Below are 18,049 nucleotides of genomic sequence, written 5' to 3'. Positions count from 1 at the left end.
GCTTCTCAGCCTCATCTTTTGAGACCAGCCCTCCGTTCCTCTCTGGTACTAGCCTCCCATCTCTGGGCCTTAGGACAATTTGAATGGTTTGGAAATAGAGCACCAGAGAACTCAGAAGAAATCTTCACATCCTCTGGAAAGTTACAGACTCAGTGCCAGCCACTGTCTGGGACCTTTGTCGATCACACAGAAGGGGCACATGCTACCAATATGGGCTCAGTGGAACGGATGGGCTCCCCATGTCTCTTTAAGCTGGTTGTTCAGAAATTCAGACATTCCTTTCATAGGACTATTATTAGAAATCGTATATTTCTGGGCCAGTAAGCCAAGGTTCTATTTAACATACAATTTATCTATCCAAAAACTTGAGTTCACTTTTATCCCTTCAGCACGTGGTAAGTTAAAGTTGTTACCACAGATAGGGTTCAGTGGGCTAGCCCAGAATCACAGAAGGCTCATGGGGTCTGAGAGGTCCTTCGGGTCACTGGTTTGATTTTCCCGACTCTGAGCAGAATTCTAGACTAAAACATCAAAATCAGGTAGGGGGGGCATGGGTGGTTTCCTTTTTTACCTTCATACTTTTCTGTCACACAAATGGTCTGGAAAGCCGGTATTAATGATAGATTCGGAAGAAAAGGTCATTAAGAACTCAGACGTGGTGGGTGGGGACAGGTGGGGGAGGGGCCCTCCCATGTCTAAGGCCCCCGCTGATCAAGGGATGCTCCCACCCTCACAGCATTTCTCATCCCTTTTGGCCCAGGGGCCGGGAGGATTGTTCTCGGGCCACTCCCCCCCTCACTGACCTGCTTTCGGAACTTCATCCAAGTACAGGTGATGGGCTGGGTGCCTGCCACTTTACCAAACAGTTCTACGGACTCTCCTGCGCGTACCTTCTGGTCCTCGGGAAACTGGATGATCTGGGGGGGCATGACTGGGAGAGGACAAGTAACAAAGTGAGCAATGGGGAGGGAGCCTCAGACAGACTGATCTCACTCAGTGCTGCTGTCCACACTGGTCTGTTCCTCTTTCGCCTTCTAGAGCCTTCAGGATAACACCGAGGACAGCAGCCGTTGCTCCAGAATGTCTGAACTGATGGGCCTGCTAGGTTTGTTCATGTCTTTATTTTGATTGTTCAGAAATGGCCCATGCAATTTACATGGCACAATCCTCCATGTGTCCATTGCTCTGGAATTTGCATCTTACCCTAAATTTTTGAATCTATCGGATAACTCCTTTATTAACTAAGCAGCACCCTGCCTTTGAACCGTCAGGTAACCCTGGCTGACAGGCTCAATAGGGTTCACGTCCTCACGTCTTTCTGTAGGAAACAGACAAGGCTCTATATGACAAGGACATACAGAACAGAGCATTAAGACAGCATAGAGTGGATCACCTCCTTTAATGGCAGCATGGAGGGCAGAGGGTTAGGGAGAATTTCCCAGAAGGGATGGGAAAGTCACTAGTACTGTATGATGCCATATGACGTTCCTATAGCTAGGGACACTACAGGGGAAGCAGGAGAAAAGACAAGTAGTGAGAGAGGGTAGGGGACCAGGCTGTGCAGCGGCTCTTGGGGAAAATTTGGCCTGAAAAATGCAGAGCTTGACTCTGGGAGGGGCAGTGGTGGTCTCCTGGGACCTGATGCCAGTGCTCAGTCTAGCCGGGCAAAGGAAAAACCCCTCACGGCAGATGACTCTCACCCCCAAATGCTGCTGGTGAAAATTACCTGCCTTCGGAGGTGTCTTGGGGGCGGGTTTCTTTTTCACAGTTGCATCACCTGAAACAAAGACGTTCACAGGTTATTTTCTGTCGATCCTGGCCTTTCACAAAGCTCCTGAATCCTAGGATCCTTGCCCACTGCCCCTGCCCCGGACAGAGCCCTCACTTGAGTGTGTTTTTCAGAAGATCTTGCACTCCCACACAGACAAGCTCATGACTGAATGACTATCAGTTCTCTCGGGGTGGGGGGGGGGAGGGGGCTCTGGAGGGGTCTCCAGAGCCTCCACTGAGATAAAAACTCAAAAATGCTCGAGTCTTCGTTGTCCATTTCACCAAGGATAACTCCACACTCACTAACTCTTCTCTCACCCAAACTTCAGGAAACTCAGAAAGGAAATTATGTCAGACAAACCAGCTAAAATTAGCCTTTGGTGTGGATCCAAGGGTCTCAGGCTTCCTTTGGGTCACAGACTGTGGACTAGTGGTTTTCATTTTTTAGTGTTTGCTGAATGGATTGATGAATGAATGAACAAATGAATGAACTCGCCAAACGGTCTCTTCCATTCCTACTCCATTCCTTCCACTTTCCCCAAGTAACTCAAATAAGAAAAATGACCCAAGCCGACCAATTTCACAGCACAAACCTATTCATTTGGCTAAATAACAACATGATGAATACCAAAGATAGCCTCAGCGATCTTCATGGCTTGTTTTCATCTTTCTTGTGGTCTTTCATCAAAACCTATTTTCCAGGTGGAATGAGAATCTATGCACACACATCTGTATGTGAATGGTTATAACGGCTGTATTTGTGATTGCCAAAAGCTAGAATTTATCCAGTTGTCCCACAACTGGAGAATGGATGAACTGTGGTATAGTTCTACAATGAAATACTACTTATCAAGAAAAAGGAACAAACTTCTACTGATACACAGAACATATTCCTCTTTCTCTAAGAGAAGCCAGACTCAAAAGGCTACAAACTGTATAATTCTATTTCTATGCCTCGTTCTAGGAAAGGAAAAACTATAGGGAGAGAACAGATTAGTGGGGGGTGGAGACAGGGGTTGACCATTAAGGGGCACAAAAACATGGTTTAAGGTGGGGGAACCATATCTTGATTATGGCAATAGTTATATGACTATATGGAGTTGTCTAGATTCACAGTACTGTGCACTAGAAACGGTGAACTTTACCGTATAGAAATTATACCTTAATACAAAAAATGGGACTCACTTAACCAATGAGATCTTCCCTAACCCCTCTGTATCAAATAGCAACCCCCTGCCCCCAGCACTTCTTATCTCCCTTACCCTACTTTGTTATCCTCCCCATGGCACTTAGCACCATATAATGAACTATATATTTACTTGTTTATTTACCTATCTCTAAAGTAAAACGTTTTTGAGGGCAGGAACATTTTCTTTTTTGTTCACTGCTGTATACTCAGTGTGCTTGGAACACAGGAGGCACTTGGTAACTATTTATTGAAGGGATGAGTGGTGGTAATGTTAGCAATTATTCATCCATAAAGCTTCACCTCTGCAAGATTACAGAGAAGCAGCACCGTGTCCTGGCTTGGATGTTGCTGTGTGCCCACAGGCAAGTCAGCTGACGTGGCAGATTATCAGCTGTGCATCTGTAAAACAGAGAGAGTGCCGCTACCCACTTAAGAGCTGCACAAGGACTGTGTAAGAAGGCGACCTCCAAGATCACAGAGCTGATGACCACCAGGTGTGTGCTGAAGCCCAGGGCGAGGCCTGCTTCCCCCAAATGCACCCTGGCTTGTCACCATTATCGAGCCATCTGCCCATCTCACAGAAACTTACCAAGGGCCTGCTGTGTGCCAGGCAAATGCCAGACAGCACACACTCCGAATCTGGGAACTGAGAGGAAAACCACACAAATGTAAGAAATCAGAGCTTGTCCTCAAGGGCTTAAATGTCAAGGTATGTGGTCCACAGGAAAAGCTTTTTTTCCCCTTTTGTCATAAGGGACAGGGATGGGACAACTGGCAAAATTTGCATAAGGTCAATAAATTAGATGATAATATTGTATCAGTGTTAATTTCACATTTTGATCACCAAACTGTGGTTTTTATAAGAGACCGTCCTTGTTTTTAGAAATATACACTGAATATTTGAGTGTTGAGGATACCATGTGTGCAACTTACTTTTAAATTACTCAAAAAATTACATGTACGAATATGTACATATGTGCCTATGTGTGTGTGGAGAGGTAGAAGGAAAGAGAAAGGAAAAAAGTGAGAGAGAAAGAATACATGATAAAGCAAACATGGTAAAATGCTGATATTTAGGGAATGAGAGTGAAGGGTATACAAGAATTATTTGTACTATTTTTGTAACTTTAAGTCTGAGATTATTTCAAAATAAAAGTTAACTGGAAAGTTTTGTTTTTAAAGGTTTTAGCCAGGGGGCACCTAACCGGCTCAGTCCAGAGAGCACGCGACTCTTGATCTCGGGGTGGTGAGTTCAAGCCCTACGCTGGGCATAGAGCCTACTTAAAAAAAAAAAAAAAAAAAAAAAAAAAGTTTTATTCAGCAAACACAATGCAGTTGTTCAAATGAAGGAGAGAGTGCACTGTGGGCTGAGGGGATGGCTAGGCAGGGCTTGATGGTGGGACACAGGATGGGCCTGCAGGCTATGGAACATCTGAACTGGAGACAGGAGAAGGGCCCCATGGTTCAGGATCAGAGACAGTGGCTCGAGCTGAGGGTCAGGGTGATATTTGGTGGAGGCTGTCCAGAGTGCGGGGTTGGGATTAGAGAACAGTGGTGTGAAGACAGTGTGACAATTCAAAGTAAAGAAAATAAAAAATTCAGTTCCTCGGTCATAGTAGTCAGGTTTCAAGGGCTCGATAGCCACACGTGGCTCATGGCTACCATACTGAGCAGACACAGAACATTGCTGGACTCACAGTGCTGGTCTAGAATCCCAAGTTTGAGAGTTAGGTCTTTGTCCTGAGTGAAAAGGGAGTCCGCACGCAAACAGCAGTCGCGCTGGGCTTGAGGACCCCTGGAGGTCTCCCCACCTCCTAGGGGGCAAGGCTATCCAATTCGGAGGCTACTGCCATCCTTTGGGAAGGAAGGGACCAAGGTCCAGCCTTGGTAAAGGCAGCAGAAAAGAAAATATAAATAAGAGACAGAAGAAAGTTAAAACAATTTAGGGGCTGACCAAGAGGGAGGTACAAAGATTCCTTAGAGATTTCTGACTTAGATAAATGGGGAAAATCGTAGTGACGGAATACAGAATTTGGGAGTGAAAGATGAGGCATTTGGGTTGGTCCAAGTGAATGTGGTAGATCAAAGAATTGAACCCACCTGTAGGCTAGAAGCCCAAGATCAGAATCCTAGAGGGAGGTTGGTGGAGACTGAAAGTGAAAGACTCCAGAATCAAACATGCAATCATAATGCAAACTGTGAGAATGGGTCAGTTCTTTGGGAGAAAGAATGCAGTGAAAGATGGGAAGGGGCCAGGGTCTGATCCCAGGCAATGCTCACGGTGAGGAGCTGGGATGGAGAGCACTGTGGACCTCCACAGATGGAACTGTCGCAGGACTGTCCCTGCAAGCAAGGGTGGAGAATGGACCCTGGGAAGTGGGCTTCACGTATGACCAGCACTGAGTGATGGGTAAGGTGTGAGACGTCAGGTTCCATGAGACAGCAGGGTCAGAGGTCACTCCAGAGGAGATTCTCAAGGAGGCAGGTAGGGAATCAACTAACCCGACATGAGTTCTGGAATTGAAGGGGCAAGGAGAAACAGGGTGACAGAAGAGGAAATGTCAAGCAAGGTTTCTTCCCAGGTGAGAGAGGAGTACAGGTTTGAAAGCAGAAGGCTGGGGCTCAGTGGAGAGGGAGGGCCCCGAGATGGAACAGCATGGGAAAGTCAAACCCCTTGGAAGCGGGTACCAGATGGGCTCGAACAGCCACGACAGGCTGAGCCGCGAAGCCCCTCCCTTCTTCATCTAGGGCTGCTGGGAAGGGAGAGGCCCTCCAGGGAAGATGAAGGGCTGCTCCGGAGCCAGGATCTGACCTCCCATGGAGAGCGAGAGCCATCTGTGAGACGAGCTGTGTGGAACTGCTGTTACGGGCTGAGCGGCAGCCCCCAACACTTATATGTTGAAACTCTAGCCTCCTAGTACCTCAGAATATGACCATATTTGGAGATCGGGGCTTTAAAGAGGTGATTAAGTATGGTGAAGCCATGGAGTGGGGGTCCTAATCCAAACGGACCGGTGTCCTTCTAAGAGAAAATGTGCACACACAGAGACACCAGGGGCACACGTGCAGAGAAAAGGCCACGTGAGGACACAGGGAGAAAGCGCCCATCTGCAAGCCAAGGAGAGAGGCCTCCGAAGAAACCAAGTCTGCCAACCTGCTGCACTTGGACCTCAGCCCCCAGAACAGAGAGACCATACACTGCTGCTGGGCAAGCCGGCCGGTCTGTGGCACTTTGTTGTGGCAGCCGCAGGGACACACGCAGCCGTGGCCGGGCTCTGGAGGCTGGGAAGGAGCGCCACAGGCCCTGGAATGGCAGGCCGAGAGAGAACAGGGAGGACGACGGCAGCACACCACGAAATCACATGAGCCCAAAGTCCGCGTCTACGCCTCCCGGCAGTCCTGATAAACCTACGTGGCTAGAGCTGGAGCCCGAACTAGGCTCTACCCGCGTCACCGTTACATGGATGGAAGGCCAAAGTTGGCTGTCTGCCCCATACCTCTGCCTCTCCTGCTGTCTGCATTGGTTAGCATGTGAAGCTGGTTTGGTTCCTCTTAGTAAACACGATTTTAAATGTTAATGAAGTTCTGTAGCCTCTGCCATACATATTTTGTACGGGCATCTGCTGAAATCCGTTAATTGTGTCCAGCGCTTGGAAGAACGTACTTCATGGGTCAGCGAGCAGAATCCCCTGATTCTAAAACCTGGTTTCTCACAGAGAGCTGGACTCAGGGCATGCAGTGTCTAACCCATGATCTCATTGTCCTTTTTCCCATTGGGGTCTTTGCCCAACCAAACACCAGCAGGGCACCTCACACTGTTTCCAGGTCATGAAAAAGGAGATAGATTCCTAGGTGATTCGTCAGGCTCCTAAAACCAGATGTGGCCAAGGTAGAAAGAGGACCTGAGCCCCCTGATGCCATGTGTGGGGCTGCTTTCTCCCTGTTGCGTCTACTCCAGCTCACTTCCCAAATCCAGGCCCTCGAGACTCTTCTCTGTCCCCTTGCAGGAAGGCAGTGGGCATGGGCTCTGGAGCTGGGCTTGGGTTTAGATACTGCTGTTGCTCCCTGAGCTGTGTGACGTAAAGCATGTCACTTAGCCTCTCAGAGCTTTAGTTCCCTCACTCACAAAATGTGAAGGGGAGAAGGAACATTTGTTGAAAAGCATTAAGCTATGTCGTAAAGAAGGTATAGTACAGACTGCATGCTCTAATACCAGCCCCCTACTCCCCCCAGTCACCCCTCTTCCCCAGATGGATTCCCAGGGGACTTCTCTGTTCATTCCTTCACCTATTCGTAAGCCACGCTGTGTCAGCTGAGCTCTGTACCTACAAGATAGCATTCCTGCTGCTCCTGGAGCTCCTTCTCCCAGTGCGAGTCCTCAGTCCAGGTAACACTCTTGCTGGTCCAGATGCTTAAACTCTCAGCTCTCCTTGGGTTACTAACTAGTTTCCTCTCCTCTGCATTCACCTGTCTTATTATCTTATTATTAATGTCAGCCCTGTGTCTCTCATTCCCTTCTCCAACACCTTACACTTTTGTACCAGCCATTGTGGGAGAGGAATATCCGAGAAGGAAAACAAAATCCAACCATCTTTGCAAATCCCATGGCAGCTATCGGCCACATGGTCAGGCTAGCAGCAAACATCCTCCCACTGCCTGCCCCTTGTTCCGTCCCTCTGAGGAGGAGCTCAGTCCCCTCTCACAGCTGGTCAGTCCCAGGCAGCAACCCCTCCTGGCCTAGCACTGCTCCCCAAATGCTGATGCCCTTGGGGTACTTTGCTTACTGCTGCTCTCAGAGATCCTCTTTTTATCCCTCTCTGTGCTGGCCTCATTTTACCTGGAGCCAAGACCTCTCTCCTCACCTCACCTATACATCCCACTACCTGACCGTCCCCTCCCTTGCAAGCCCAACATGTCCAAAAGCAAATCCAGGATCTTTTCCCCAAACTTGCTGCTTGCCCTTCCCAAGGCCCCTCCCTTCTATCTCCTGTCACTAACATCGGTCAATTCCATCCAATACCTCCTTGGTCTGCCACTTTCCACATCCCCACTGTCACTATTCTAGTTCCAACCTCTTTGGCCTCTGGGCCCCTGGCCCTGCTCTAATACAGCCATCATTCTGAGGCCATCGGTTCATTGTTTAAACCTCTCCAATGCCAGCCACTGCCCCTGAGGATCGAGTCCAACTCATCTCACAGGGACCTTCAAGATTCGTCCCCAGCTCTCATCCCATCTTCTTTCTTATTCTTCCCTCTTGGGGAACATGGTCACCCAGGCCCTCCATGCTCAATGTCTGTGGTTTTCCAAATTGAGTGTGCATTAGGAGCAGCTGGGAAATTTGCTAGAAACACAGTTCCTGGCTGTCTGGGGCATGCTGATGCTGCTGGGCCGTGCCTCACCCTCAATCCCCCACACCCAATGCCTTTCTGTTTCTGTAGTTCCAGACTTTTGCCTTCAGCTCTTTGCCAACTCTGGTACCTTCTTCCAGCAGCCCCCAGCTCACGCATCACTACTGCCAGGCTGGGCTCGATGGCCCTTCGAGGGCGTATGTCAGCACTCATCAGAGGCATCACAACTGCAGAAGCCCACGGCCAACATGCATACAGCACAGCAAGCTTCCTGGGGACAGGAACAGGGCCAATTTTGTTCACCTTTTGTACCGCCAGTGCCTAGCATGGCTCCTGGCACATGCTTGGAAAGCTATTAAAGGAAGGAGTGGAGCCCCTGGGGATCTCTGTTAACCTGGGAGTTCCCTAGAACACTCCACCCCAGTCCTACAACCCTGATCCTGGGAGATAAAGCCTTGGAGCTTGAGTCCCTGTGCAACGTCCCATGAAAAGAAGCTGCCTCCTTGCTCTGTCACCAACTAGATCAAAGCTGTTGGGTGCTGAGCCTTCCACTCTAAAGATGAGACTGAGGCTGGAAGAGGTGAAGCAGCCCAGTGAAAACATCATGAATCAAAGCCTGAGCTTGGAGGCCTGCTGGGAAACCGGGGGGCAAGGCTGGGGAGGCGGGTCTCCTGACTATCTGAGCAACCCATAGATTGCTTCTGCCCTGGCCTGCCCAAGCCCTAATTGACTCCTGGCCTGGTGAGCCTTCCTTCTGCCCCAGCGTGGGGGAGGAGGTCAACGTCCACAGAAGTTTCCAGACTCCTCAGTCTGAAGGCACAGGAGTACCTCTGCCATGAATCAGCAGGGCAGAAGACCTGGGCAAGCACCTGGGAGATATTTACAGAGCCTGAAGGGGGGTCTCCCAGTGTCAAAAGGGTCTGAGACGATGGAAAGCAAAGGAGAATTAGGGAGGTGGCACCAACAGCCTTGGGTATACGGAGGTCCCTGGATGTCTGCTTCTCTGGGGACATTTCCCTTTTTAGGTAGTTAGCTAAAAATAGACATCAAACCCTTCGCAATTCCCAAAATCAGCATTAACTTTCTACCACAGGCTTCTGAAGGTGACTCAGGCTGGGTGAAGTGTGGAGGGCGCACTTACACACAGGGCTGTGTCGGGGAAGGAGGGTGGCTGTGGGGACCCGAGGAGGGAAGGCCGAATCCCACTGCCCCGCACTTGGGCAGACACAGGCGCTGAGACAACCCCCAACACTTCCCCACCGCTGGCACATGCCGGCTCCTTCCAGGATGTCCTTATAGAGAGACCGTCTATGGAGGATTACTGGTCATTTCCCCAGAATTAACATCCCTGGGGAAATCTCCCAAACACATCCCCTCATAGCAAAGGCTGTCACATAAGAAAATTCCAGAGGAACGCTGCTCTTCTTGTTATTGCAAACACTCACCCCCCAGCCCCCAGGACACAGAACGCCAGGATGGTTGTGCAAGAGGCACCCGGCACAGCCAGGACAGCAGCGCCAGCGTCCTCCCTGGGGAGGACCCATCCTCCCACTTCATGGGATCATGGGAGACGGGGGAAGACTGGGAAAGGAGCTGGTGGTGGGGGGGGATAGTCACAGGGTCACATGCATGGCAGGGTGGGGGGTGATGTTAGGCACTATCCCTCCTCACGGAGCAATACCTTGGTAGAGAGACCCTGGCAGCTGGTGCCAGCTTTCAAAGGCCTTTGTGGAAATACCCCAGTTTTTCTTCCAGAATCCCAGTGTCAGGCAACTCCTGATGCCAAATCTCAACCTGTCTAGCATTTCCTTCCTTTGAATCCTATCGTGACTTAACATTCCCCATGACTTCAAGGGAATATTTAAAAGCAAGATGTGATACTGAGGGAATCTTTCAGGAAAACTGCACATTACTTCAGACATCCAAAGATGCTTTCAAGTTGACCTGACTTTTGGTTTCAGAGAGACACATTCAGGAGGCCAAGGAAAAGGTATCTAAAAGCATCATCTGGGATGATTCATTGTGGTCACTGCAGCCAAAGTGACCAAGGTCAGGCCAGTGCCAGGCACGGAATACAAAGGGGTGTTCTGTCTGCATCATCCCCAAATCCCAGCAGTGCAGAAGAGGCAGGGACACTTAAAGCATGGCAACTCATGAATCTCTCTGAAAAATCAAATGCTTATTATATCCCTACCTCAGGCTAGGCATGGACATTTCAGAAATGAACAGGCCCTAGCGTCTGTCCTCAAGTTATAAAAGTGCCCTATGCTCATTCATCTCTTTTCTGAAAGACCATCAGCTCTACAGACTGACAGGAGGAATCCCTGAGTGCTGAGTCTGTTACCACCTGGCACTGCGTCATCTATGTTCTCTGAAACCAGCTCTGAAGCCCCATCAATGCCTCCCTCACACAAAACTCCACGCGGGTCTCCTCCAGCTGGTATACCTGAGACCTGGACCTTCTGCTTAAAGCCTCCTTCCCATCAGGATATTTCCGCTACTGGGTAACACAAGCCATGCTTGCTGTAGCTTCAACCCATCGCATATTGGCTGATATGAAGGGGAGTTAGCTGACCTCACCTGAACTGTGTCACTCAAAAAAAAAAAAAAGCAAGCAAAAAAAAAAAAAGCATTTCACTGAATGGACTGATGTCAGAGCTGGAAAAGCCTGGGCTCAGTTCAGTTGGAGATAGTCCCCATCTGACAGGCCCAGAGACAAATGGCTTTGACCAAAGCCACATGTTCAGAGGCAGAACCAAGACTTTTGTCCCTTGTTTTCTAGCCTGGTGGCTTTTCTGGCTATGTCTTGTGCCTGAGCACTGCCCCAAAACCAGGCACAGTAATGGGGCATCTGGAGGACCAGTGAGGATGCTGCCACCTCCCCGTGCCTACGCAACGCCAGCAGAGTCTCGGATGCTTCTCCCCTGGGCCTGTGCACTTCTTTCTTGTTCTTTCTACAAAGGTAGGGGACAACAACTCCAGACTGGAGGAGTGGATAGAGTGATCCAGGAGTGCTGACAGTAAGTTCCCGTTGAAGGGTGAAAAGTAGCATTAAAAGGGTATCAGGACAACTGACAAAAACTGAATTGACCGTGCATTGAATAGGAGTATGGGTTTAATGTTAAATGTCCTGATTTTAATAACTGCATTATGGTTATGTTCTTAGGAGATACACAATGCCGTATCTGGAGGTCAAGGGCATGATGTCTCTAATTTATCCATAAAGGGTATATGTGCATCTAATCTACATGAGGCATGGTGAGTATATAGGAATATACACATAGTGGACCTATCTCTGTATGAATATCTGATGAATGGTGAATAAATTTATATGAATACATACACAGTAATGCTAGCATAATGGAACAAAATGTAAATAATTGGTGGACCTAAGTAATGGGTATGTAAGAGCTCCTTGCACTATTCCTGAACTTCTCTGTAAATTTGAAATTATATCAAAATAAAGTCATAAAAAAAATTCCTCTTGGGAGCCTTGCGACAAACTCCCTGACAGGTCTGAGGATCCCGGCAAGCATGGCAGGGGTCGCCCTCCTCGTCCCCTCAGCTCCCATGGCAGCAGACCCCTGCCCCTCACGGGCTGGGGGGAAGAACTGCCCAGGCATGTGTAGACAGCACAAAGTATGCCTCTGAGACCGGCAGGGCACGGGTGCTGCAACAGGAACGTGGATGAGGGTAGGGCTCACACTTCCAGATCTTACCAGCCATCAGACCTAGGCAGGACAGTTTAGTTCTCTAAGGCTCAATTTTGCTCATGTGTAAAATGGGCACAACTACTTATAGCTCAGCTGAGTGAGACCTGCCTGAAGTGACAGAGCCCAAGCACCTGACATGATGCCTGCTGCATGGGGCTGGGAAGGCGCTAAGGGAACACCTGAGTCGGTGGGGGGAGGGGAGCTTACAACATTCCTTCTGGCATCTGTGTAGTTTCTCCCTCCAGCATTCCAGCAATGTTACCATTCCACTTCAACCACACCACCTGTCCCTCTCCTTCCGAACCCAGCCCAGAGTTCCCCTCATCCCAAATCACTGCAAACTGCCACTGGACTGGACTCGTGACTTGGTGTCTGGCACTCTAGCTTGTACTTCTGTCTGTTTCCACCCATCCTGCTGCCTCGGGTGGCCGATGGACTTGGCTTTCCCCTCACGGTCCTCAGCAGGACTCCTAGGGGCTCCCAGGCCACTGCATGGACATGTGCCATCTACCCTCACACCTGACAGCTCGCGCACAGGACTGAGCAACACAGCTGAGGGTGGGGAGGTCATGTGGGGAGGGATCTGGCTATGATCTGTTTGACAAGAAAAACACTTGGCCTTCCCTCAGTTACTGGCAGGAGAGATGGATTTCCTAGTTAGACTAGGTACTTCCCAGCCGTTGAGAAAAATGAACACACATAGACAGCCGGGGCACTGGGGGACAAGAGAATCTGGGCTTCCTCATGGGATCAGAGACGTCTGGGACGGGGCACGGCTCTGCCAAGAGAGGAAGGCAAGCTGCAGAGATGTCCGCAATGCAGATGTATTTACATCTGTATATGTAAATGCTCGGAAAAAACCATTGTGAATGTAATTGAGGAGGTGAGTAGAACTGGGGGTAGATGAAAGAGGGCTTTCATGTTGTACTTGGAACATCTCTATACTTTTTAGCATGTTTAAAGAAGAACGCGTGCATATTTAATGTATGTAATTAATAAATACCACAAATTATCCCAAAAACTGAGAACAGAATTGGAGGTACAGGTCTAAAAGACACCTCCTTGATTTCCTATCTCTGAGTAGCTGTCTTCTCAGGAGCCTTCGGGAAGGAAGTTCCATGGTATTCTAGAAGCATCCAGAGAACTCGACAGGTTTCTGAGCACAGGTGTGTAAGCAGGCGGAGGGGCCACCAGAACCACCCTGCTAAAGCTCTCAGTGGCCAGGGGGTGATGGGTGGGGTGATGAGAGGCCGGGCGGACGGACCATTCAAGGTGGTCATTACTGTACATGGAGACACATTTTTCCATTCCTTCGGGAGGTAAGATGCCTGTCCTGACTTAACTGCAACACAAAGGCTAGAGGAAAATTCCCCTTCCACAGACAAGCAGTGTCTGCTGGCGTTAATCCAGTCACGAATGTGTTTCTTTGCTACGGAAAGGAAGACAAACACTTTCCACCAGTCCTGCCCCATCCCCTGAGCAGTGCCACTGACTGAGCCCCACTCCCCACTCCCTCTAGAAGGGTCAGAACCTTGTCTGCCAGCTCTGCTTCCAGCATCTTGCTCCCTCCCTAAAGAGCAGAGATTGTGGGCTGGTGCCAGAGATAGCCTGAGGACCGGGCATGACGGGCCCCAAGGCAGTGCCACACTTAACAGAAGCAGTAAAGGAGATGCCCTCTGCTTCACAAGCCCAACAGTGCAGGCCCGCCGTGCTTCCGGCCTGACTGACCACACCCACACGCCAGAACGGCCCAGGAACTGGAACACATTCTGAAGCCTGGATCCTACCCCAGAGATTCTGATTTAACTGAGCTGGGGTGCCCCAGCAGCAGCGGTTTCAAAAGCTCCCCGGGGTAGAGCCCCCATCCTGGAATTGGAGGATGACAACCTGATTGCTTCCCCACAGCCTTCCTTCATCCAGCACAAAGGCCCAACTCTCGGGGCTGCTCCCCGTCTCCAGTCCGTTTTCTCCTTTCAGCTCTCCCCTTGACCCGACACCTCACTCCCCTAGGATCTGCCTCGAATGGATGTGCCGGAGCTGAGGACAGGAGGCTGCCTGATGACATGTGCCATCTACTCCATGCGCTCCCACTGCTGTGCCCAGGAGAAGGGAAGGACGGGTTCAGACCCCTAAGTCACAAGCACCGGGGGCTCTTCTAAGATCCCATTTTCTCGTAACGAATAGAGCAAGGCCCAAGTAATCCTCTTGGAAAAGAAAATCACCAACCCATTCTTACTAGCTTTTTCTTACAATTATTTATGCATTTCCAGCAACTTATTAAATGTCCACTCCTGACCATCTGAGCTCCCCACTTTGGTTAAATATCCATTAGACATTATAGGTTCCAGTTTGGTTACCCCACATACTGAAGGCTGAGCACCCCCTGACAGCTGGCTGGTGCGTGCTCAAGGAACCCAAGCTCATCGTTAGGAAGGTAAATATGTAGCTTTGAAAAGAAGAGAATAAAACTAAGTCACAGAACTCTGCCTTGTTAACAGAGAAAGAGACTCAGCCTTTGAATTAATGAAGCTCAATCACTTTGCCCTATTAGTATAGGTAATTAAGAGATTGTCTTTTTTTTTTTTTTAAACAGAGTGTGTGTGGGATGCTTAAGCCACTCCATACCCTCTATTAAAACTGGGGTTTCGAAGCAGAGTCTTAATAAAATGAGACCAATAATTAATCAGTAGGGGAAGCCAGGGCCTCACTATGACTTTTGTGGCCTCTGCGGACCTTTGCCTTCATGAACCCCTTCCTCCACTTAAAAAAGAAGAAAAAAATTGATATATATGTGTGTGTGTATATATATATATATATATATATATATATATATATATATATACACGTATGTACACACACACAAATTATATTTTACAACTGCACTGGTATAAATATATTAATGCTACGAATTAAAACATTTTTCTTTGACCTAAAAGTTTATTTTTTCTTCTAATTCTAGAAGAGACTGTGATATTTTTGTGGACCCTGGGTGCTGTGCTTCATAGATCAGTGGGCCCTCGTCCTCCAGGTGAGACCCAGGAAGAGGGACACAGTCCTGTAGAATCACTGGAGAAGCTCCTTCCCTGATTCTAGGTTATTTGATTCTAGGAGCCTCCATAAGGTCCTGTCATGAGCAAGGAACGGCATCCAGGAACACCCCACAGCAGCCCTCAGGGCACTTACAGTGGTGGAGGGGAGTGAGCCCCAGACACATCACCAGACACGGGGCAGGAGAGAGGGCAGCAGGGCGCTGCTGAGTGCTCTGGGAGTGCGCAGGAGGGAAGGGTTACTTTGAAAGTAATGAGGTGGCTGCTCGGGGGGAGTCTGTCCCACAAAAGACACGTCTCACGTACAGAGGTGCTCCCAGAGCTGAGGCACAATGGAAGGGACACGGGACTTCTAGGGCACACTGAGGAGCCCGGTCTGGCTTGAGTATAAGACAGGAGTGAGGAGCTGGGGGCGGAAAGAAAGGCCGGGCCCGTGTCCGAATGTGCGTGCACAAGTGTGGCAGGTGTGCCGGGGTGGCGACGTGTGTGAGGCTCACTTGTAGGGACTGCAGCCAGGAGTGGTAAGGTCAGAGCCACAGCCTGGAAAGGTCTACCCGGCAGGAAAGACTCACCTGGGAGGACTCGGGAGAAGGAGTCTGGTAAGAAGTACTGAGGGCCTGAGGGAGGTGGCGAGTGGACGCGGATGTGCGGAGGCTGGGAGAGGTGGGCAGGGCCGAACGGCCGCTGGCCCGGGCACCGGCACTTCACGGGGCTCGCCGGGGTGCAGCCAAGGAGGCTGGGGCTCTGACGCTGGCCCTCAGTGCTGGGGTTGTCTAGAAGAGCTGAGCAAGTACTTACTCTCCGTTCCTAGCACGGGGGGAAGAGAGCTCTTGGGCCTCCGGGCTCTCATCTCCGGGGCCTTGGCATTCTCCTTGGTGGCAGCATCTGGAACAGAACAGGTAACCACAAACATGAGCTGGCTGCTGCCCAAGGAAATGAGCCGAGGAGGCATCTCAATAAAAAATCCCCCCTGACCAAAATTAGAACCCCCCCGCCCCGCTCTCCATTCCACTCTGGGGGCCCTCCGTGCCTGCTGGGCAGACGGCGCCTGCCACTGGGCACCTTCCTCCACAGAAGCGCCAAAGAAGGAGCGTCCACTCCGCTGCGCCTCATAAATCAGGGGGAGAGAGCACAGTCGCCGCGGCAAGATGGATGGACAGGCTATCCTGGGAGCTAGGGAACACGTTCCCCTCTATGGCAGGCACGTGCCACCACAAGTCACATCACCGGCAGGGCTGGAGGAGAGTTGGCGCCCTCTGCTTACCTCTCTCCCCTCTTTTCCCTTCCCTGGGCCTTCACTCAGCAGGGCTAACCACTCTGCACTTCCCAAAGCCGCTCTGTAGAGAGAGGTCTCTCATGCAGAAGGAGGGCACAGGGCCCATGCCGTTGGCTCATGGCCTGGAAGGGGCCTGCCCCTTCTACACATGGCCACTGACAGACCTCCAGAGCCGACGAAAGCCTCGGAGCGGGCAGCTGGCATGCTTCCCCCGGCCCCTGGACGGAGCCTTGGACCCATTATGGGAGCTTCTGCACCCCTCCTCAAAGTAGACCCCATGAAACCCTGCACAGCCTTCTGGGTAGACCTGAAATGGGACATGGGCGAGTGTACAATTCCTCAGGCCTCTCCCCCACATTCCCTCTTCCACGTTAATGACGAGTGTGGACAAGGCCAGGGGAAACTCCCCTGTTGGGGCAGAAGAATAACATTGCGCTGGGCTGGGCTGGGCATAAAAGGCCTTACTGGGCCCCGAGGAGACTGGACTTCAGGATGTTTCAGGGAAACCACCCAGGAACTTGGATAAGAAGCATCTGCTTAAACAGCTATCACTATGCTCCAGCATTTTCCCCAGGAACATTTTCCCCACAAGGAGCTCTCTTCAGGGATGTGCTGGGAGGGAGCCTCCCCCTCAGAGCCCCTTCCTGCCATTCCCTTTCCTGCTGCTGAAGAGAGGAAGCTCAGAGGGAGGAAGGAGGGGGCTGGGACTTTCTCGGGCTGCATTCCTGTGGCTTGGCTGGGGAGGAAGGGCCATCTTGCTATCCTGCCTCCTAGATGGGGCAGTCCTAGCTGCTAACACGTGCCCTCTCCCAGGCTGGCTCCTGGGGCTTTGTGGGGTGGACACAGGTTGCACAGAACTAGGGCCTGGGGATGAACCCTTTCCCAGCACATGGACTCCCGATGCTCCATCTGGACGCACTGTTCCTTCTAGATGGCATTTGCGGCTCTTCTCTGCTTCCGAAGGTGAATCTGCCCATGAAAATCCCCCCACAAAGAGTCAAGCTTCCTTCCCAACTGAAAGCCTGCCCACTCTCGGTTATAGCTGGGAAATCCAGGGACAGAGGCCTGGTGCAGGCACCGTCCAGGCTCACCAGCAGCCCCAGGCACATGGGCCTCCAGGGCTGTGGGGGCAATCTCCTACGGAAGTCAGCCAAAAGCGGTACCCATGTCACTACAGAAATGGTGATGTGTAGGCCTCAGGAAGAGCTCCCTAGCAGCGTATGACAGGGAATGGTCCTGAGGGAACACAGTTGGAAGAAGTCCTTTTAAGCAGCACTTGACAACCTGGCCCCCTTCCCTGCCTCCACTCCTCACTGTCCTTCTGTTAGAGCAAAAGGAACCCCAGACGGTGAGTCAGGGGTCCTGCCTTCCGTAGCTGACTCTGCCTGCGTCCGGTCTCTTCAGCGGGCCGCACATACACCAGGTTCCATGTGCATATGGATGGAGGAGCAGAAAGTCCCGCGGGGAGGGGATGATTTCACTTCCTCACGCTGGGTGTTTTCCCCAGGCCTAACGGCCATTCTCAGCTACAGAAAAATCCTCAGTACATGTTTGTCAACCTCTGTGGCTCTCATATGGGCTGCCCATTAGCAGCACCTGGACCTAGGTACCTCACTGCCCAGATCCTGGTTTAATTGGTCTAGTTAGGGGCCTGGGTATCAATAAGATCTAGAAGTTCCACAGATGGATTCAATCTGTCACTCCTC

General features: G+C 50.6%; 1 protein-coding gene across 5 annotated transcripts in view; it reads right to left on the bottom strand.

Annotated features, from left to right (window-relative positions):
* The window catches only part of MYLK (myosin light chain kinase), a 200,017-nt gene that overhangs the window by 47,257 nt on the left and 134,711 nt on the right, over window positions 1–18,049 (bottom strand). For 4 of the 5 annotated variants that reach the window (XM_026494976.4, XM_026494993.4, XM_044382615.3 and 1 more), the window contains 3 exons: window positions 15,866–15,952; window positions 1,727–1,777; window positions 804–931 (listed from right to left, as the gene is read on the bottom strand). In XM_026494976.4, the coding sequence (XP_026350761.2) occupies window positions 804–931; window positions 1,727–1,777; window positions 15,866–15,952 (266 nt within the window). The other variant, XM_048214736.2, reaches the window with a different exon arrangement.

The sequence above is a fragment of the Ursus arctos genome, unplaced genomic scaffold (assembly GCF_023065955.2).
Source record: "Ursus arctos isolate Adak ecotype North America unplaced genomic scaffold, UrsArc2.0 scaffold_4, whole genome shotgun sequence".
Taxonomy (NCBI): Eukaryota; Metazoa; Chordata; class Mammalia; order Carnivora; family Ursidae; genus Ursus; species Ursus arctos.
This window is presented reverse-complemented; position numbering and strand designations above follow the sequence as displayed.